The sequence below is a fragment of the Rattus norvegicus genome, chromosome 1 (genome assembly GCF_036323735.1).
Source record: "Rattus norvegicus strain BN/NHsdMcwi chromosome 1, GRCr8, whole genome shotgun sequence".
In the NCBI taxonomy this organism is placed as follows: Eukaryota; Metazoa; Chordata; class Mammalia; order Rodentia; family Muridae; genus Rattus; species Rattus norvegicus.
In genome coordinates this window covers 198,164,347-198,182,688 of record NC_086019.1, presented here as the reverse complement: position 1 = coordinate 198,182,688, position 18,342 = coordinate 198,164,347, and the positions used below count along the sequence as shown (strand labels likewise).

The following is an 18,342-nucleotide window of genomic DNA, read 5'->3' as shown; positions in this document are numbered from 1 at the left end:
ATGCATGCACACTCAGAGAACATTCATGGTAGTGGGAAGACAGGCAAGGAATCTGGAGGTGACAAGTTGAAAGCGGCAGAGTTCTGATAGAAGATTCTGTAGGTATGGGGTGAGGGGTATCTCACTTCTGAGCATCTTACCTACTCTAAATAGACCTGGGTACCACAGCATCCATCAGTAGGTACTTGTAAGTCCCTCTAAGACAGTGCTTCTCAACCTTCCTAATGCTGTGACCCTTTAATACAGTTCCTCATGTTGTGGTGCCCCCTCAACCATAAAATTATTTAGTTCTTACTTCATAATTATAGTTTTGCTTCTGTTATCAGTCACTGATGTAAATATCTGGTATGCAGGAGATATGGTGGGGATTGTGCCCCACAGATTGAGAACCACTGTTCTAAGAGATAGAGAAATCTTCAAGCCCAATCGTGGTACCACACTTTAAATCTTCTGCAAAGTGACCAATAATTTAATTCCCTGTGTACAGGGAGTCAGAGTTGAAAGGGGTTCAGCTGAGAATGCATCAGGGAGCAAAGGTCAGCATGACAGCCTTCGAGGGATTGCGCAGAAGTGAGGCTGTCCTCTCCCTGAGCATTTCCAGCTCATTTCAAGCTACGGAATGTCTCTTTGAAGGATTTGCCTGGAAATGCGTGTCAAGGGGATGGAATGAATAGTGGTTTCCTGTGAAAGCGCCCGGAGGCTGATAAGAGGTACCAGAGCCCAAGAGTCATCGACACAGAATGGACGCCCCATCAGAACCTACCCCCTTTGAATTCTGAGCAGCTGTGTAAGATCACAGAACACTCTGGACATGAGGGATTTGCAATGATGGGGTTGAAGGCACTTATGTCTCTGAATCATCTCATTTGAGGATGACAGGGCTGTGGGGGCGGGCGGCTCTCACTGAAAAGTTTCATAAAAATCTTCATTGTTTTCCCTCAAAGTGCTGGGATAAATGGGAAATCTTTATCCAAGGGAAAGGGGAGAGGGAGAGCCTTAGTAATAAAAGGAGGACTCCAAGAAGATGAAATATGACTGGTCAAATCAATTTCATTATCCAGCCAGCATCCTTGAGTCAGCTCCATCCTGACTTTAGCTTAGGGAAATGGCCTGGTGGGAGGATAAGCACATTGGGAAGACCTCATTAGTGTACAGCAGGCTCCTGTTTACTGCCTAGGTAAGGAGATATAGCTTACTGGAAAATAAAAAGGGTTGTCTGCAGTTAGGACAGACTTTAAATATTGTATGATAAGGTCCAGGGCTTAGCAGAATGTCCTTTTCTCTGGCTGGACACTGTATAAGCACTACTCCTTGAGTATACAGCCCAGGGGAGACGACACAGGAAGTGTACCATCTACCTCCATGGATGGCACTTGTGCTGTCCTGGGTCAGAGAACAGGACACAAGTATGTCCCCTTGTAACTAGAGGAACTGGTGCTCAGAAGTCTAACAAGCCAAAATTCTGTATCATCCAAGCAGAAGCCCAAGGATCTAAAGCTGAGTCACCTCCTGATATTTTTGCCAGATGAAAGTAGTCACATCCATATTTGGACTTTGTGTAAGGACAAAGGCCCTTCTCAGGACAAAGTATCCCTATGCCACTTCTAGGAGGCAGAAGATAGCCCCATTTGAAAATGGTTAGATCTACAAAACTTCTTCAGATTACATCACTGCAGGAGACAATTCTTTCCTGTCATGGCCTCTTTAATCCAGAGGAAATCATTCTAGCTAACCTTCTCCCTGACCCAATTTTCTCCCATGTATGAACCCCACGTGGCTTGCTCCTCTTTCTAGAAAGTGGTACAAAGACTTTAACATGAAGGCAAAGGTAACTTCTGGGGCTCTCTGCAACTCTGCTATCCAGAAGGAACCATGCTCTGTAAGGTCAGACATTTGCTTTATTCACTGCTGAATCCTCAGCCCCTGAATAGCACCCAGCATGCACTAGAAGTGCTAAATATTTCCTGGATTGACAGGATGGGTGCATTGGTGAGAGGATTGATGAGTCAGGGGTAAGCGCATGGATATAAACTGATTCGTGGATGGATGGGTAAGCGAGAAGGGGGGAGTGGGTTGGTAGGGGTGGGGTAGATGGGTGAGTGGGTGGGTGGATAGGTGGGTAGCTGAGTGGATGAATAGGAGACTGGATTAATTGGGAAAGGATGGGTGAGTTGGAGCTCTGTGGATGGTTGGATGAATAGGGGAATGAGTGGATAGTTAGATGAACAGATAGATACACAGGTTGGTAGATGGGTGGGTGGGTGACGGATAGATAATGATTGGATGCGTAGATGAATAGATAAGTGGCAATTACTGCACAGTCATTTGTTTCCTATTTTAATGACTAATGCTCCAGAGGAAAAACTGTATGACCACCATAATTTTATCAAATTTAGCATTTGTACAACCTCTATTTTCCTTTTTTGTGTGCACCATATCTCACTTACAAGGATGGACTTGATATAACCAGTTAAAAACATGCAAACAAACTAAAGGTGGGAGCTGAGTAAATACTCAGGATGAGAAGGCCAAGCCTGTTGCTGTCTGCACTCCCCGGGAGAGCAAGGAGAAGAGAGAAATTTGCTTTGCAAATGTGGGGTCTTCCCAGTGGGGCTTTTCCTGGAGGTATGCAAAAAACATGCACACTCTGATAGTTCTAGGACTTATGGACAAAACCCCAGTGACCCCCACTAAGAACTCCGGTGTCTTTCTTAAGCTGCTTGTCACAGCCCTTAGAACACAGACATGGCTCCTTCCGATGAATGAGAAGACTGCAGGTCAGGGAGGACGCAGGCCCAAGCTCCTGGCTCCAAGCCCAGTCCTCTGCCCTTCACCAGGTACCTGCAAGTTTTGGTGCCTCAAGCTCTCCAGATTTGGGAATGAAAAAAAGGGTCTCTCACCGCTCCTGGGCTCCCTCATGGGAGCCCAAGCAAGAGATGACCAGTGGGACCAGGACAGGGTGTGTGCTAATTTTTGCCGTAGCTGGGGTTTCAGAGTTCTGTTATGACTACTTTACCCAGCAGGTCTGATGAGAAGCCCCTTTCTCCTGAGAAGCATGTTATGTGCAGGTGTGTCTGCTACAGCAGCAGAAAGGGGTCTGTTACATGAGCCGTATAAATAGTCCCTCATTAAGCACAGCACCTGTTCCTATCTGTCAGCACCCGCCCTGGAGAGCCCCACCAACAGAAGCCTTTCCATTTATCCAAGCATTAAGCTGCTCATCTGACACAGAGCCTCTGCTGAACCAAGAGAGAGCAGAGGTCCCTTCTATCTGAACACTACGTTCCCTGCCACTGGGTCCTCAGCTTTCAGGACTTTTCAGATGTTTCTGGAAGGAACATCTTCTCTGTGTAGAAGTGAGAAGCTGGCATTATCAGCATCCAGAAGCCTCCTGTGTATGACTGAACTCACCATAGCTCAGTGAGTGTCCCTCTCATCAAATTCCTGGGGAATTAGATCCCCATTTTAATTAGGTTCCAGTGAGAAGGGGCATCAGTCAGAGCGCACATGTTTAGCTCCATGAACAATAATGTTCAGCAGATGGATTCCTTCTGTGCCCTGGGTGCTTTTTATTTACCACAGTCATGTCCTGCCAAGGTGAGGACATTCTGGAGCCTTCACCCCAACCTGCATCTTCCTTAACCTTCAGTAGCCTGTCTGGCACGCACACTGGGTCAGCATCTGTTCACATCACCGCTGTTCTTGCACGAATATAAGGATATTCCCATGGTCTGGTCTATCCTCTGAGCCAGCGTTCTTGGTGTCCAGCCCATACACCATTGGGTGACAGAATGGGCTCAGTCCATGTCTCCCCTGATCTGTAGTGATCAGGATGCCCTGTGGGAAGCTAATTAGGGACAGAATGACTCACAACCTGGTTCAGATGTGTGCATACTCACCCACAATTGAACTTAGATGTACTGACCCTTGTTCTCCACCACACCAAAGACCTTCACACAAGTGCTTCAAGATGCATTTTAGAATTGGAAAGGACCCCAGGACTCACCTTTCTTCCTCTGTCTCCTAGAAGCCTCAAGGCACTCAAGTGACTGCCACTTTCTACAAATAGTACCTTCATGTCCCCACTCCCACACAGCCTCTTGTGCCAGGTCCTGTCTGAGGAGCCTCATGGCTTGTACCTGGGTTTGGGAGGAAGAAGCTCCTGACAGTCCTCCCAGGCCTAGAGAAGGAAGATGGCAGACTTCTGTTCAAATACCCTGCATTCAGTCCCAGTAAGGCGACTCACCTCTCTGAACTCCAGTTTCCTCAACTTAAAAACCAGAGTGATCAAATTTGACTCATGGGATATCAGGGAGGAGATTTATGAAGCAAATGGTAGTTACTGTCAGCATTTCAAAGCTCGTTAAGTGTGGGGAGGCAGGAAGTGAGAGGCCCTGAACCATGGTAGCCCCCATAAGTTACGTGGCAATCCTATCAGAAGGTAAAGCCAATCGCCCATGTGTGCCAGCATCTCCAGGCAACCCAACTCAAGGGTGCACTTGGTTACCAGTTCTGGGCCTGGATAGGAAAAGGTTTTAGGCAAAGGTACAGTTACAAAAGACCTGAAGGCTTTTCTGACAATGGCCCTGGAACCTGGGGTTAAAAGCTGACTGAGGTAAACCCAGCCCTATTGTGAATTCCTGTACTTTCTCACTGTGAGAGGACCTAACCTTGACCTGGGAAGAAAAGTTGGAGTGAATGCAAAGCTGGTTCTTCCATGGGGACAGTATAGGACAGGCTCCATATTTCAAAGGACCGAGCTGTTTCTTAAAAGTCTATTTGTGCATGTTATGTGAGCATGGCCCACAGTGACCATGCCTGGACAACGATGGGAAAATGTGTGGATCTAGCTGCTGGAAGATGAATCCTAGGGGAAATGTGGGGAAAGCCATAGGGAATTGAAAACAAGGGGAGGCTGGTAGCTGCCTTCTAAACAATATGTTCTTATACCTTGTCTGTGGTTGGCTGGCTAGCTGGCTGGCTAGCTGGATGGTTGGTTGGTTATGCTTCTGAGTCCTGTTCCTGTTTGCCTTTTAGAAGCCAGAGTCTTTCTTGTTACCCAGTATGGAATAAACTGAGGGATAGTGTGTAACTCTTCCTCATATGGCTTTGCAGTTTTACAAGGTTGTTGTATTCTGGCCACAGTTATGATGGATTCTGTACCATTTCTGAATGAAGCCCAAGAATGAGCAAGGCAGTCAGACATCTTTCCCTAAGATGCCTTAGGAAGATACTGTGAGATAACCCCTAAAAACTTTGGGGGATTTGGTTGAAGTTCTGTTGTCTTAGAATGGGAGGTGATGAACCCTACTATATACCTATATCTATATCTATATCTACATCTACATCTACATCTACATCTACATACATACATACATACATACATATATACATATACATATACACATACACACACACACACACACATATATATATAACACTGAGGCTCAAGGTAGCACTGACAAGTACCCAGACATCCTTACCCTGGTTTGCTTCCTCCCCACCTCTCCATGCCATACCTCCCAGAGGAAGAACATATCAGATCTGCTGTGCTGTGGTTTCCATCTCAATCTACAAATAAAAAATCAGTGAGAAGCTCCCAGCATACTATTTTCCAGGAGCTGTGGAGTAACCCTTTATGGCGATGTCATTTCTTCTTAGTGGACATGTGAATTTGGAGTTCGGTTGTAGTGATTGTTGGGATTTCTGGTCTGGGGTTTTGTGTTTGATATGCATGGTCTTCCCTGGAGAAGACTATTTTCCCATGTTCAGCATTCCTTAGTTGCCCATAGTTCTTTGTCTGGAGGTGGATCCCCTTGAGATTTCCCTTTTGTGTTAGTCTGTTGACTGTTATCAGCTATGTTCAGGTCTTAGGCAGACAGCCACATGATTGAGGTATCATGGATGTAATCCTGTCATTTCTAGGAGACACAATCTCACAGATGATTTTCTGGTCCTCTGAGTCTTATAACCCCCTCTTCTGAAATGTTCGCTGAGCCCAGGATGTAGGAGTTGTGATGGGTCTTGGAGCCCTATGATCAATTGTGCTCAGTCATGGGCTTCTGTAATAGTTCCCATCTGTTACAAAGAGAAATGTCTTTGATAAAAGGTGAGAGTTACACTTACCTGTGGGTATACAGGTGACTATTTAGAATGCAGTTAGGAATTATATACTTGTTTAATAGAGTAGTAGTTGTGGATTCCCCTTCTAGTTCTATGACCATGATAACCCCAGACAGTTGGCTAGGTTTCCAGTACCAATACCGCCCTTGCTGAACAGGCCTTAAGTTCAATTAGAGAGCTGTTACCACCAAGACGTGAGCACCATCACAGCAGCCATGGGGTTATACCGCCGGCCATTGCAGTTTATAGCCATCACAGCTGCGGAGACCGGTGGGTGCCTCCCTCCTTTGCAAGGTGAACAGCATCTTCTACTACTGTGAAAACTAGTCTTTAGGGAGGAGGTTTTCAAGTCAGATCCAGCTTGGGCCCTCTGGGTCTTGTGTCAAAAGTAGGATTGGGGGCAGGGGGTCTGAAGTGCACAGTGCCTTCAACAGTAGGAACTTGCCTTCAACCTCTGGGAGGCAATTAAGGGCAGCAGAAGAAGCCCACATGGCTTGGGGAGCCTTGGACTACCCTGACCAACAACTTGAAAGGAAGGTATTGAGGATTTTGTTAGTGTACGGATATCGTGGGAAGCTTTGAGAGCCCAAGTGGGATAACTTCATTTAAATTATATATGCACATGTGTACACATAGGTTTCTGTGAGTGCAGCTCTAGGTAAGTAATAACATGATAATTCCTTTACGAAGCTTTGAGGCATCTCAGTGTTACCTCCTCCCCCACCTCCTTTTTCATTGACATCCTTCCTCTCTCATGCTAAAATACCCCTATTTTACCCATTTCCTTTTTCAAATCTCTTGCTAATGTTAACCTGCCATTCCCCTCTCTACATTTACACACACACACACACACACACACACACACACACACACACACACAGACTTGCCTTGTTTCTTCAGTACTCCATGTTGCACACTCCCATCTGAAGTCATGTAGCTAGGAACATAGATAAGAGAAAGCATGTGATTCTTCTTTCTGGGCCTGGCTTACTTCATCCAATATGGTCTTCTGTAGTTCCATCTATTCACCTGCAGAGGTTGTGCTTTAATTCCTTTTTTTAAATGCCTGAATAGTGTCTGTGTACCACAGTTACCCAGTTGTCAGCTGAAGAACATTTTGTTTGCTTCCATGCCCTAGCTCTCGTGAGTAGAGCATCGGTGAACATGGCGGAACGATTGTCTATGAGGCAGGTTGTTGAGTTCTTTGGACATGTGAATGCCACTTGGCTGGCTCATATGGTAGATTTCTTTTTAGCTTTTTGGGAGTTCTCCACACTGATTTCCAGAGTGGCTAAACACATTTGCAATCCCGCCAACAGTAAATGAGAGTCCTTCTTTCCCCACATATTCTAAAGCATTTATTGTTGGTTATTTTATTAATCGTTACCTTTATGACTAGGGTGAGATGAATTCTCTAAGTTATTTTGATTTGTAGTTCCCTAATTGTTAAGGACATAAACATTCTTTGAGATATTTCTTCCTTTGAGAACTCTTTGTTCAGATCTATAGCCCAATTGTTGGAATGGATTGGGGTAAGGAGGTCAAATCTTTGTTTTCTGAGGTCTTCCTATATTTTAGATATTAATTCTCTGTCAGATGTATAGTTGACAATGATTCTTTCCCATTCTGTGGGCTTCCTCTTTATTTGATTGTTTCTTTGCTTTTGCAAAAGATTTTTAAGTTTTGAGGTCTCACTTGCCAATGGTTGGCTTTAATTATTGGACAAATGCAGTCCTCTATCATGTTGGGCACTATTTATGTTTTCTTTTAGTATTTTTTCAGTCAATTTAGAGATAAACATGGATGGCTTCCCACCCCCATTTTCTCAAAGCTAGCTTTCTCCATCACACAATCATATGGTATGTAAGCTGTGCTCATTCAGGGCCTGTGGTGATCCCTCTCTCTTTCTTCATCACTGCTGCAGCTCCAAGCTGAAGTAATGGACGGAGAGAATGGACCAAATTAACAGGGAAGCAACAGAGCCATAGGGAATCGTGAAACCTGCAGCTCCTGCATCCAACCTCCTCCCAGAAGCTTGGCCTGGAGGCTTAATTTTTACTGGAAAAGTAGTCGTCTCCTAAGGGTTCCCAGAGAGCTTTCATGAAGCAGATAACTCCAGACTTCTGTCAGGGTTGATAAATTGTCTCAGTATGAGTCACCCCAAGTCTACAACCCTGAAATATACAATAGGCTTGAACATGAAAAGGCCTTTCTGAATACAGGTTTCTCAAAGTAAAAGTTGTCCCTAATCATGTTTTACTTGGCAGTTTAGAGACAGCTGGACAGCTGGATACGAATTCGTGACTGCCTGTCTAATAGGAAGCCCTAAGTGGCTTCCTCTTTTTTCTTTTTTTTTAAGTAGTAGGGTTTTATTTCCCTACAGATCACCTCCCTTTCCACTTCATTCTCTTTTTATGTCTAACCTCACATTCAATGCAGTAAGTTTGCCCCAAGTATCCCTGCCAGTTAAATAGTAGAGAAAAGGGTGAATGTGTCTGACAAGAGATCGTATCTGAGCAGGAACCATAGCGGCATGATGGTGCCTGAGATAAATTCTCTGCACAGAGCTGAACACAGCTTTCTCTCCTGGGTCTCAGGGGCAATTATTTTAAAGTGTTCTTGAGCTTAGGGACAGGAGCTTGGGAAATGGCTTCTTTTCTGAGTAATTCTCCACTTTTATTGCTTTGCCCAAGTCTGCCATTGCTATATGTCAGTTCAATTAGCTGCTGCTCTGGTGTGTTGGGCATAGTTTATTAAATGTATTAAGTGGTGTACTGTGGCGAGCTTGCCAAGGACTATGGAAGCAACAAACTTGGGTTCTTAAATGCAACCATGAATGGGCTGAGCAGATTTTTGATGTCATGAAAAACTGTAGAGCCCAATTTGGTCCTCTCTTCATGGTAGCACCAGGAAATAGGCTAGTGAGTAAGAAAGCAAGAGTACAAGTGAGGAGAGAAAGGCAGAATTGGGATGCTGCCCTGCGAAGCAAGTGGAGGGAAGCATCTCCGTGTTCACTGCCTTGCCTAGTCTGTGTGCAGAGCAAGGACCCATGGATCGCTGCAGTTCTGTTTGGTTTTTGAAACAGGGTCTCTCCATGGAGCCTTGACCTGCCTGAAACTTACCGTGTAGACCAGGCTGGCCTTGAACTCACAGAGATCCACCTGCTTCTGCCTCCCAAATGTACTTAACCACACCAATGTTACTACAGTTTCTAGTATTTACACATTCCTGATTTGGGTTTGTCTTAAAGAGATAGGCAGAACCTTAGGGAAATTTGAGTTTATGCCCAAAACCAAGCTAAGGTTTTCCAAATGCTGCACAAGCACTTCTCAGAAAATGAAACGAGAATGGTATCTAAGCAAAACACATAAAAGGTGCACTCTGAGGAGCCTACAGTGTTGGAGATGATACAAGTAGGTGTGGGTTGCCCCACTCAGTATCCTTAAGACACGAATCTTAGGTAAGGAGTTCTCAAACTTGAACAGACATCTCTTGGCCCATCTAGTGATAACCAGATGCAGTTCTATCTTACCATGGAAGAATCTTTGAGCCCTAGAAAGGGATGTTGGGCTGATACATGCTACAATATGGATGAACCTTAAAGCTCTATGCTACAGGAAAGAACCAGCCACAAAAGGGGACATAGTGTATGGTACACCCTCCATGCAGTAAACAGAAGTGACTACTTAATAGGCCTGGGTTTGAGTGGTGGAGGTTGTTCTCATTTGTTTTTTCATTGCTGTTATTAGACACTCTTGACCAAAAGCAATTTAGGAAAAGGAAATTTGTTTTATTTCATGCTTACAGGTCCATCATTTGAGTGAAATCAAGACAAAAACCACAAAGGAACAGTAATTACTGGCTCCTGACCAGCTACCTTTCTCATAAGGCTCAGGTCTACCAGCCTAGGGATAGTGCTGCCCACAGTGGGCTGAGACTTCCCACATGAATCATTAATCAAGATACTCTCTCACAGACATGATCGTAGGCCAGTGTAATCTAAAAGTGCGAATTTTATGTCTTATGCATTTTGTATCAAATAAGTCACTCTCTTGGAAGCACACCAGTGCCAGGGTCTTCCCTGTGTCCCTCCCACTCTGTGAATCTGTACAGCGCCTTAGAATCTGCATCCCTGTTAGGGATTGACATTTCCACTCCTAGGCCACACTTTGAGAGACTGGCCTGGGCATGTACTGGGGTGTATGTGGGCTGGTCCCCAGCATCTAAGTTTGGGCATCAAGTGTATGCTGATCATTTCAGCTTTCATCACAGGTAATCCAATGCTGACTTAAGTAATGAAGGAAATAGGGTAGTTTTTAATCAACGAACTTGGAATCAAAAGACTTATTCAAACCCAGTGTCTGTCAGCCCTCATCCCTTTGCAAATGGGAATCAGACACTCCTGGGATTGTTTTGAATGAACAGTTAGAGCAAAATCTAACTTAGTAACTAGCCTTACGAATTTGTAGTCTTGTAGCACTAATACTGTATAACAGGAAAAAATAATTAACCTGTTGTCCCCACATATGTGCGCAAATAACCATGTGCCTAAGGGCCTGACAGTTCTAGAACCAAGTCCTGGGCATCCTACAGGATTTAGAGAAATGGTTTGAAAGACACATGAGGACGCATTGAGCAGTCAGATGGACAAGGAGTTGGCAGGGACTAATCCTGGGGACAGTGGGTGGTACTCAGACAGTATCTGAATCCTCTTGGGACCCTCCGTAGCTTAGCATATAATGGTCTCTTAAAAACTACTTCTCAAATGGGCGAACAGGTAACAGGGAGTTTTGATGATATCATCCAGACCTACTGAGCTCCACCATCATAGAAAACTCTAGGGCAGCAGTCTAGGAGACAGAGTGATGTATTTTGCCTTGCTGTGTGTTCTCAGTGTTGCCTCCCTGATGTAGCGAAACTGGGATGACAGCATCCATCAGTGGCCGCACCACAGGCCCTGCAGCAGATGCCTAAGGCCACAGAGAGAAGATTCTAAGCCTGGCTCAGGGTTCTTTGGCACATTGTTCATGCTAATGCTTGGCTATATGCTCTCGCCACTAAGCATCCAGTGACCTTTTGAAGTATAAAAATTATTCAGCTATGTATAGATCAGAATAGTATTGTAATGAAAACAATCTGATATTTGGGTTCTGTTGATTTCCCCTTCTCTTTCAAGACTTGAAATAACTTCAGATTACTAAACTTTGTGCAGGGAGCAGAGGTCAAGGTCCATTAGCATTAAGTTCTGGTGCTTTCTTAGCCCTGAGCATTACTCCACTGAGTACCTTAGTAGCTTAGGGCTAGGTAGTTTGCTAACATTGGGAAATCTGGGTTAGAGTTTCTTAGGAAAGTGCTATCAAGACTCTGCCAATTATAGTATGATCCTGTGAATGTCTCCATAGGGATATAAGCCTGGGTGTGCTATACAACAGGCCTGCTTGCCCACAAAGTCAAAACCTTCTGGGCTTCTGGCAGGCCAGTCCCTATCATTTTTCTACCCGAAGAGATGAGAGAATGTATTTGTAAAGCAGACTGGCAAAGCTACGTGGGTAAGGACACTCTGGTGTCTTCTCGCCATATCAGGACTTTGTCCTTGCCTGTAATGACAAGGACTGGCCAGGGACCCTTTTCTGGAGAAGGGGCTGCTTCTGGGGATGCATATCTGTTTTGTTACTGATAAATGTCCACCTAACTGCAGCCCATGCCCACAGTGAGCTCTTCCCAGAGTGCGTCCATGCTGTCTTTATCTTGCCCTTTGGAGAGGCCCAGTTGCTCCCTTCTTAGTGAGTTCTCTTTAGGGGTGGCCTACCCTCCATATTAGCTCTGTGTGCTTCCACTGTGCTTATACTTCTCAGTGCCTTCCTTCCTAACAGGCTTACTTTGCTCCCTTATCCCCACATCTCTCTACCCACCAGAACAAACCTCTAGGAGCCCTGGCCTCTCTCTCTGTTTTGTGTTTTATGCATTTCTCTGCCCCAAAGTCTACAAGGAGTCTGATACCTTGTCAGTGTGGAATCTTTTCAGAATCACTGTATGATGTTTTCCTTCCTCTAAATGCCCAAAGAAGATTCAAGAATAGTCTATCAGAATGAAATAGTTGGTGGTCTCTGTCAGGAATCACAAAAAAAAAAAAAGAAAAGAAAAGAAAGAAAAAGATGAATCAGGAAAAAATGTCTAGAGGCAGAAAATGTCCCTCATCCCCATCCCTTTTTGTTATCAAAAGAGCTAGCATGGGTTAGGGTGGTATCAGGGCTATCTATCAAGTGGCTCCAGATTAGAGCACTTGCCTGCTATGCCTGAGGCCCTAGTTACCACCCCAGTACCAAAGAAAAGGAAAAATGATCTAAAGGAAAGGCCTTGAGTACTAGACAGGCCAAAAGGACCCCAGGTTGGTGGAGGAAGAGCTGAGGACCACAGCCAGTAGTCTCTGGGAGTTTTATCAAGCAAGACTATAAAGGCCAGCATGCTAGGTTTTGGGGTAAGGGCAGCTCTGTGATGTATGTGACAGACCCTGAGTCAGCACCTTCATCAGAACCTTACCTGCTATCTCAGGAGGACAGTGCTGTTTTGCAGGTCCAACAGAGACACCCAAAAGTATCAATACAGGCATGTCAGAGGACACCCTTAAGAACTGGTCCTCATCTGCCACCTTGTTTGAGACAGACCACTTGCTTCCTGTTGAGTACATCAGGCTACCTGATCCATAGGCTCCTGTGGCTTCTCTTGTCTTTGCCTCACTTCTTATCATGGGATTATAGACACACACTACTGCTGAATATGGGTTCTGGGGGTCTGACCTGAGGTCCTCACACTTGCATTATGAGCACTTTACTGAGCCATCTCCCCATTGCCAAACCTTCCCATCAACTTACCCTGGAGTCTTTTCTAATTAACCTGGGTACTCTCCAGAGAATAGCCTCTTCTGGAGAGAGCTAGACACAGCCTGCCATCACAGCACCTAGCTGTGTATGTCTGAGAATGAACTTCAGGCCCCAGGGTTCTCATGGAGGTGCAGTCTCAAACAAAAGAGAAGGCCTGCCCTAGTCCTTGGCTGAGCTGCCTCCTTTGCAGAGGACCACATTCAGTAATGTACTGGTCTCTTCCACACCACGCTGTTCTAAATTGAAAATGCTACACTCTGTTGTTCATGGGAACTTTTCTGCATTATTTTGATACCAGCAATAATCTGTCTGCCAAGGAAACAAGATTCCAAAGAGAACATTGTTACAGCCCTGTTCATCATTCATCTTCCTATCTGGGAGACCAGGACTCACTTTCATTTGGTTTTTTGGTTTGTTTTTGGTTTGTTATTGTTTTTGTTATTGTTGTTTGTTTTGGTTTGGTTTTGGGTTTTGGTTTTTTTTTTTTTTGTGGTTTGAATTATATTCCAATTAACCTAAAAGTGAAAGAAGGGGAGGGGGAGAGGAGGTGCAGAAGAATGAATGGTGTCATCAGCTTGGCTGCATGAACCCTCAGGACCCAAAACTATTGCCAAATTCAGTCATGATGTGGCAGTTTCTCTGCCATATTTAGGGAGATGTAGCTGCTTGTGTTGACCCAGCCAATTGATTGAAATCCAATTATAATGTCATCCTGTAATATCTCCATGGGGAAGTATGCCTGGATGTGCTGGACAGTAGGCTTGCTTCCTCACTAAGTCATAAAACCTGGCTTTCTAACAGGCCAGTCCTCATCATCTTGAATGCCTCAAGAGATCAGTAAATGCATTTTTAAGAGAAAATGGCATACTTTGTGTTGGGATAACTATATTAGTCTGTTTTCTGTTGCTATCGCAGAATGTTGCTGGGGCATAGTAGATAAAGAGAAGAGGTTTGTTCAGCTTACAGTTTAGAGTTTGTTCAAAGGCATGGTGCCAATATCTATGACCCTGGTAGGGTCCTCATGGCAAGAGGCATCACGGTGGCATCACGGTAGCAAAGGACTTGCAAAAGGATGCAGTCATGTGGCAAGAATGATTCTGAGGCCAAGCTTGTTCTTTTGATGTCTCATTCTAGTGGGAACTAGTCATGGTTTCTCAAGGGTTACAACCCTTCTGGTGGTGGTACCCCACATTCTCAGACACACCACCTGTGAAAGGCCCTGACCTCTCAGCAACAGATCACTGGAGCTACTCTTCTAGTATATGTATGACCCGTAGGGGCACCCACTAAACCATACCCACAACACTGGCTGCTCTAGGAAGATGTCCCCAGTTCTCTATGGCTCTCAAGAAATGTGCTTCAGTCTCAGAGGGTACTGAGAGGCTCTAGGTTTTCTTTCTGAGCATCAGGACCAGATACCTCATCAGGCTTTTCCATCTCCTGGTCATTTCAGAGAAAGGGAAAGAAAGACTTAAGGAAGGAATAGTCAGTTCAACACCACAGACCCAACATCACTCCTGCTCACAGCCTACTGCCAAGAATTAGTCACAAGGTCCAATCAGGTGCCAAGGGCCTGAGCAGCATTTCTAGACCCCAGAGAGGGACCAGTGCTCTGTGGCTGACCACACCACATCCATTGTAGCCCTGGAATTTGTAGATAAGGCCAAGACCTATGTTTCTGGACTACCTCCATTTTCTTAGAGCTGTGTCAGGGAAAGACCATGGCTTGATCTTCATAGGGTTGTATGTCAATATCAGCCTGATCTATAATGGGACAGACGATATGTCCCCTGGACACATAGAGCCAATACATACCATCATGAATACCATTTTCCTCTGTGTATGTACCAATAGAGGTATTACTATGTGTTTGTGTACCAGAGCTATCCACAGAGACCTTTGGCCCAACATGGTGGAAGGGTTCAAATGAAGGGAAAAGGACATGAGCAGGGAGGGGGAAGTGCCTCTGTTCCCTCTGCTGCTGCTGCTTGCCGCCACCACCACCACCGCCGCTGCCACAGCCGCTGCTGCTGCCGCCGCCGCTGTCACTGCCACTGCCACTGCCGCTGCCTCTGCTGCTGCTACACTAAGCAAACTGTGCTGAGCTGGCTACCTAGCGAAGTCCAAGTGAGCTTCTGGTGGCAAAAGCTTCAGGAGAGTGTTCTCTTCCCAGGCAGTGTTACAGCTCTTGTAACAGATGCTCTCAGAGACAGAGTAATTCTTACACACTTTTATTCCTTCTGGTTAGGATCCTATATGTAGTTTTGGGGTGGGGTGGGGTGGGTCTGACAGAAGGTGCTTCCTATTGGCTCGGCCTGAGATGCCTCATCTAGATGAGGAAGGACTTGTGGGTGCTGCCCCTAAGTAACAAATGACCACAATTCTTTCTATGGAGTGCTGTGGCTGCATGACAGGGCCCTGGAGTAGGGAGCAGGTGAAGCTCCTACCATTCCTTCTGGGTCTCCATACCTTCAAGCCCTAGCTCAATCTCACCAGGCTTCCTCTCATGGTCCACTGCCCCACATGTGTCTTTGTTATAAATTCTAGGCCCTAAGACTTCATCTCCTACAGCATCACCTCTATGGTGGTTTGATTGAGAATGGCCTTACTAGGCTTATAAGTTTGCATACTTGGTCCTCAATAGGTGGAACTGTTCGGGAAGGATGAAGGTGTGGGCTCGTTTGGAAGAGGTATGTCACTGGAGGCAGACTTTGAGGTTTCAAAACACTCTTGTCATTCCCAGTCTATCTTGTACCCCCCTTCTCTCCCTGTCCCCCTCTCCCTTCTTCTCCTCTTCCTCCCTCCCACTTCCCTCTCCCTCCTGTTTGTGGATGCTGATGTGAGCTCTCAGCTGTTCGTGACCACCACACCTTCACCCCACCATCATGCCCTTCTGACCTTCTGAAACTATAGTTCAATTAAAGGATTTCCTTTATAGTTTGCCTTGGTCAGTGTTTTATCACAGCTGTCAAAAAGTAATTAATACAGCATCCCTGAAGAACTAAAGAACTATATCTAATGCTACTGATGTGAAACTGCCAAAAACAAACAAACAAAAGCAAAAAAGGAAAAATAAACTTTTTTTTTAAAAGCCCTTATTTCTCACCCTACCGGAATGGATGCCAGGACTATCTGACAGTGCTTCATTTAACCATGGTTAAGCAAATCCTTTTCATTGAAATAGCTGTGAGCAGCTGTGTATTACTACACAGTGTCCTAGGTCATAGCACCTGAAAGCAGGGATGGCCACAGGTGCCTGTGTGACTCACTAGAGCCTTTCCTTCTCAGGTTCCCGTTCCCCATGGTGTTCAGCAGCTGCAGCAGGAAGGACCTGGAGGCTAGCCTGGAGAAGGGGATGGGGATGTGCCTCTTCAACCTACCAGAGGTCAAGCAGGCCTTTGGGGGCCGGAAGTGTGGAAATGGCTATGTGGAAGACGGAGAAGAGTGTGACTGCGGGGAGCCAGAGGTAAGGTGACTCTCTCCATGGTGCCTGCCATTGCCTCTGACTGGGAGCATGAGAGAGCTCAGGCAGCATAATGAACATACTAAAAACTGGTAGGAAGCAGGAGACATGGCTCACTTGTTAAAGGGCTTGCCCTGCAACCAAGAGAGCTGAGTTCCTAAAAGTCGACATGGAAAAGCTGTGTGAGGGTAGTCCCAGCACTGGAGATCAGCAAAGGTAGGCAGATCTCTAAAACACACTAGCCCTTCAGCCTCATCTAATCAGTGAGCCCTGGAGCCCCCGGTGAAAGACCTCATTCCAAAACAACAAAGTGGACAGAACCTGAGGATGACACCTGAAGTTGACCTCTGGCCTACACACACACACACACATACACACACACTGAGGGGCAAGAAAAGGAGGGAGGAAATGAGCTAGTGGTGAGAATATTGGTATAATAGAGACTTTCTGGAAAAGTCCCATATGGCCACCTTGAAAAAGTTCCCCACAGATAGTGGCATTTTGGGATGTTAGCCATGTATCACTTGGTTTTAATAGGTGAGTGCCTTCTCTATTGAAGGACGCCCCATTCTTAGTGACGTGAGGATGAGAACAATAAAAAGCATTTACCTTAGAGTCTCTTGGAAAGCAAAGCCCTTGGAGCCTGGCTTCTAAGAGCCCATGCGTACCATGCCTTTCTCTTTGCAAACTCTGCTGTGAAAGGAGAGTATGGAGAAGCAGCGCGGAGCTGAGCTCTGTCTAGCTGAGATTGTTCTAAAATCTCTTCTGTGTGCACAGCTGAGGCTCCATAGGCTCCGGCCATTCAACCTGTCAGTTCTCAGAAGCATCAAGAAAAAGCAGCTAACATTTGTGTCCTGCCCCAGGCTTATTGAACCCTGCTTTCCAGCCACTCTCTGGGGAGTTCTTTAGTAGTATAGGCCCATGATGAAGCTGGTCAACGTGAAACATGTAAGTCACTTTTCACTCTCTAAATAGTCTTGAGAAAGGACAACAAAGAGAACACTGTCACCTCCCAGCATAGCATGTGCCCCACACAGCTCAGAGATTGTATTCTGAGTAAACCAAAGCCAAGGGTTTGTAGAGTAGGTAGGCTGGTGCTCCTTCCTTGAGAACCTATGCAAGCCAGAGTGGAAGACAGCTCTGAGGGAGGGTTAGCCAGGTCCACATGTGGGCTTGCTGATGGCTCAGGAAGCAAGCTTCGCAGAGGGCTCCTTTGGAAGGAGAGTGTTGGAGGGGAGGGGGAACAAAGCTGGGACAGGAAGCCAGAGCCTATCAGATAGTCCACGTTTATTCTAGGAATAATGGACTCTTCATGTTAGCTTGTCTCCAGGTCCCTGAGAAGGCTCCACACTAGCAGGAATGTTCTTATTCTCTCACAAGAACTGAGAGAAAATGTGCAGTGTGTGGGGCCGGTAGGCAACCAGATGGGGAGATAAAGGTAGTTTTGTGTCCTTGACAAACTCAGAGCTTATCCGCGATAATGGCCTTGTCCACAGCATCTGCAGCAGTGGTTGATTTTGCTCACAGTGAGCAGGGAGCGGTTGCCGGCTTGGAGCAAGTCCTAATTACAGAACGTTAGAGAATGGCTTCAGGATTAGCAGAGGGCAAAGTGAAGCCATCATGGGATAGCACGCGCGAAGGAGAAAAGTCCCTTGGAGGCCTTGTTAATTGCTTAAAGAAACAACCCAATTAGTTTAAATTACCCACATGTCTCAGGAGAGGCCATGCTGACTTAAGATAGTTTGTCTTTGATCTGAGTGCCTTATAATTATTTATTAATGTGGATAAATCTGATGGCTCTTCATGGAATCATGATATTTGGAATGACTCCATTGGCAGCCATTCACCCCATCTGCTTCAATACCATGTACCACT

General features: G+C 45.6%; 1 protein-coding gene across 1 annotated transcript in view; it reads left to right on the top strand.

Moving 5' to 3' along the window:
- Window positions 1-18,342, top strand: part of Adam12 (ADAM metallopeptidase domain 12) — a 326,713-nt gene that overhangs the window by 260,992 nt on the left and 47,379 nt on the right. The window contains exon 12 of the mRNA NM_001427293.1: window positions 16,293-16,470. Within this exon, the coding sequence (NP_001414222.1) occupies window positions 16,293-16,470 (178 nt within the window). The remainder of the gene's footprint in view (window positions 1-16,292; window positions 16,471-18,342) is intronic.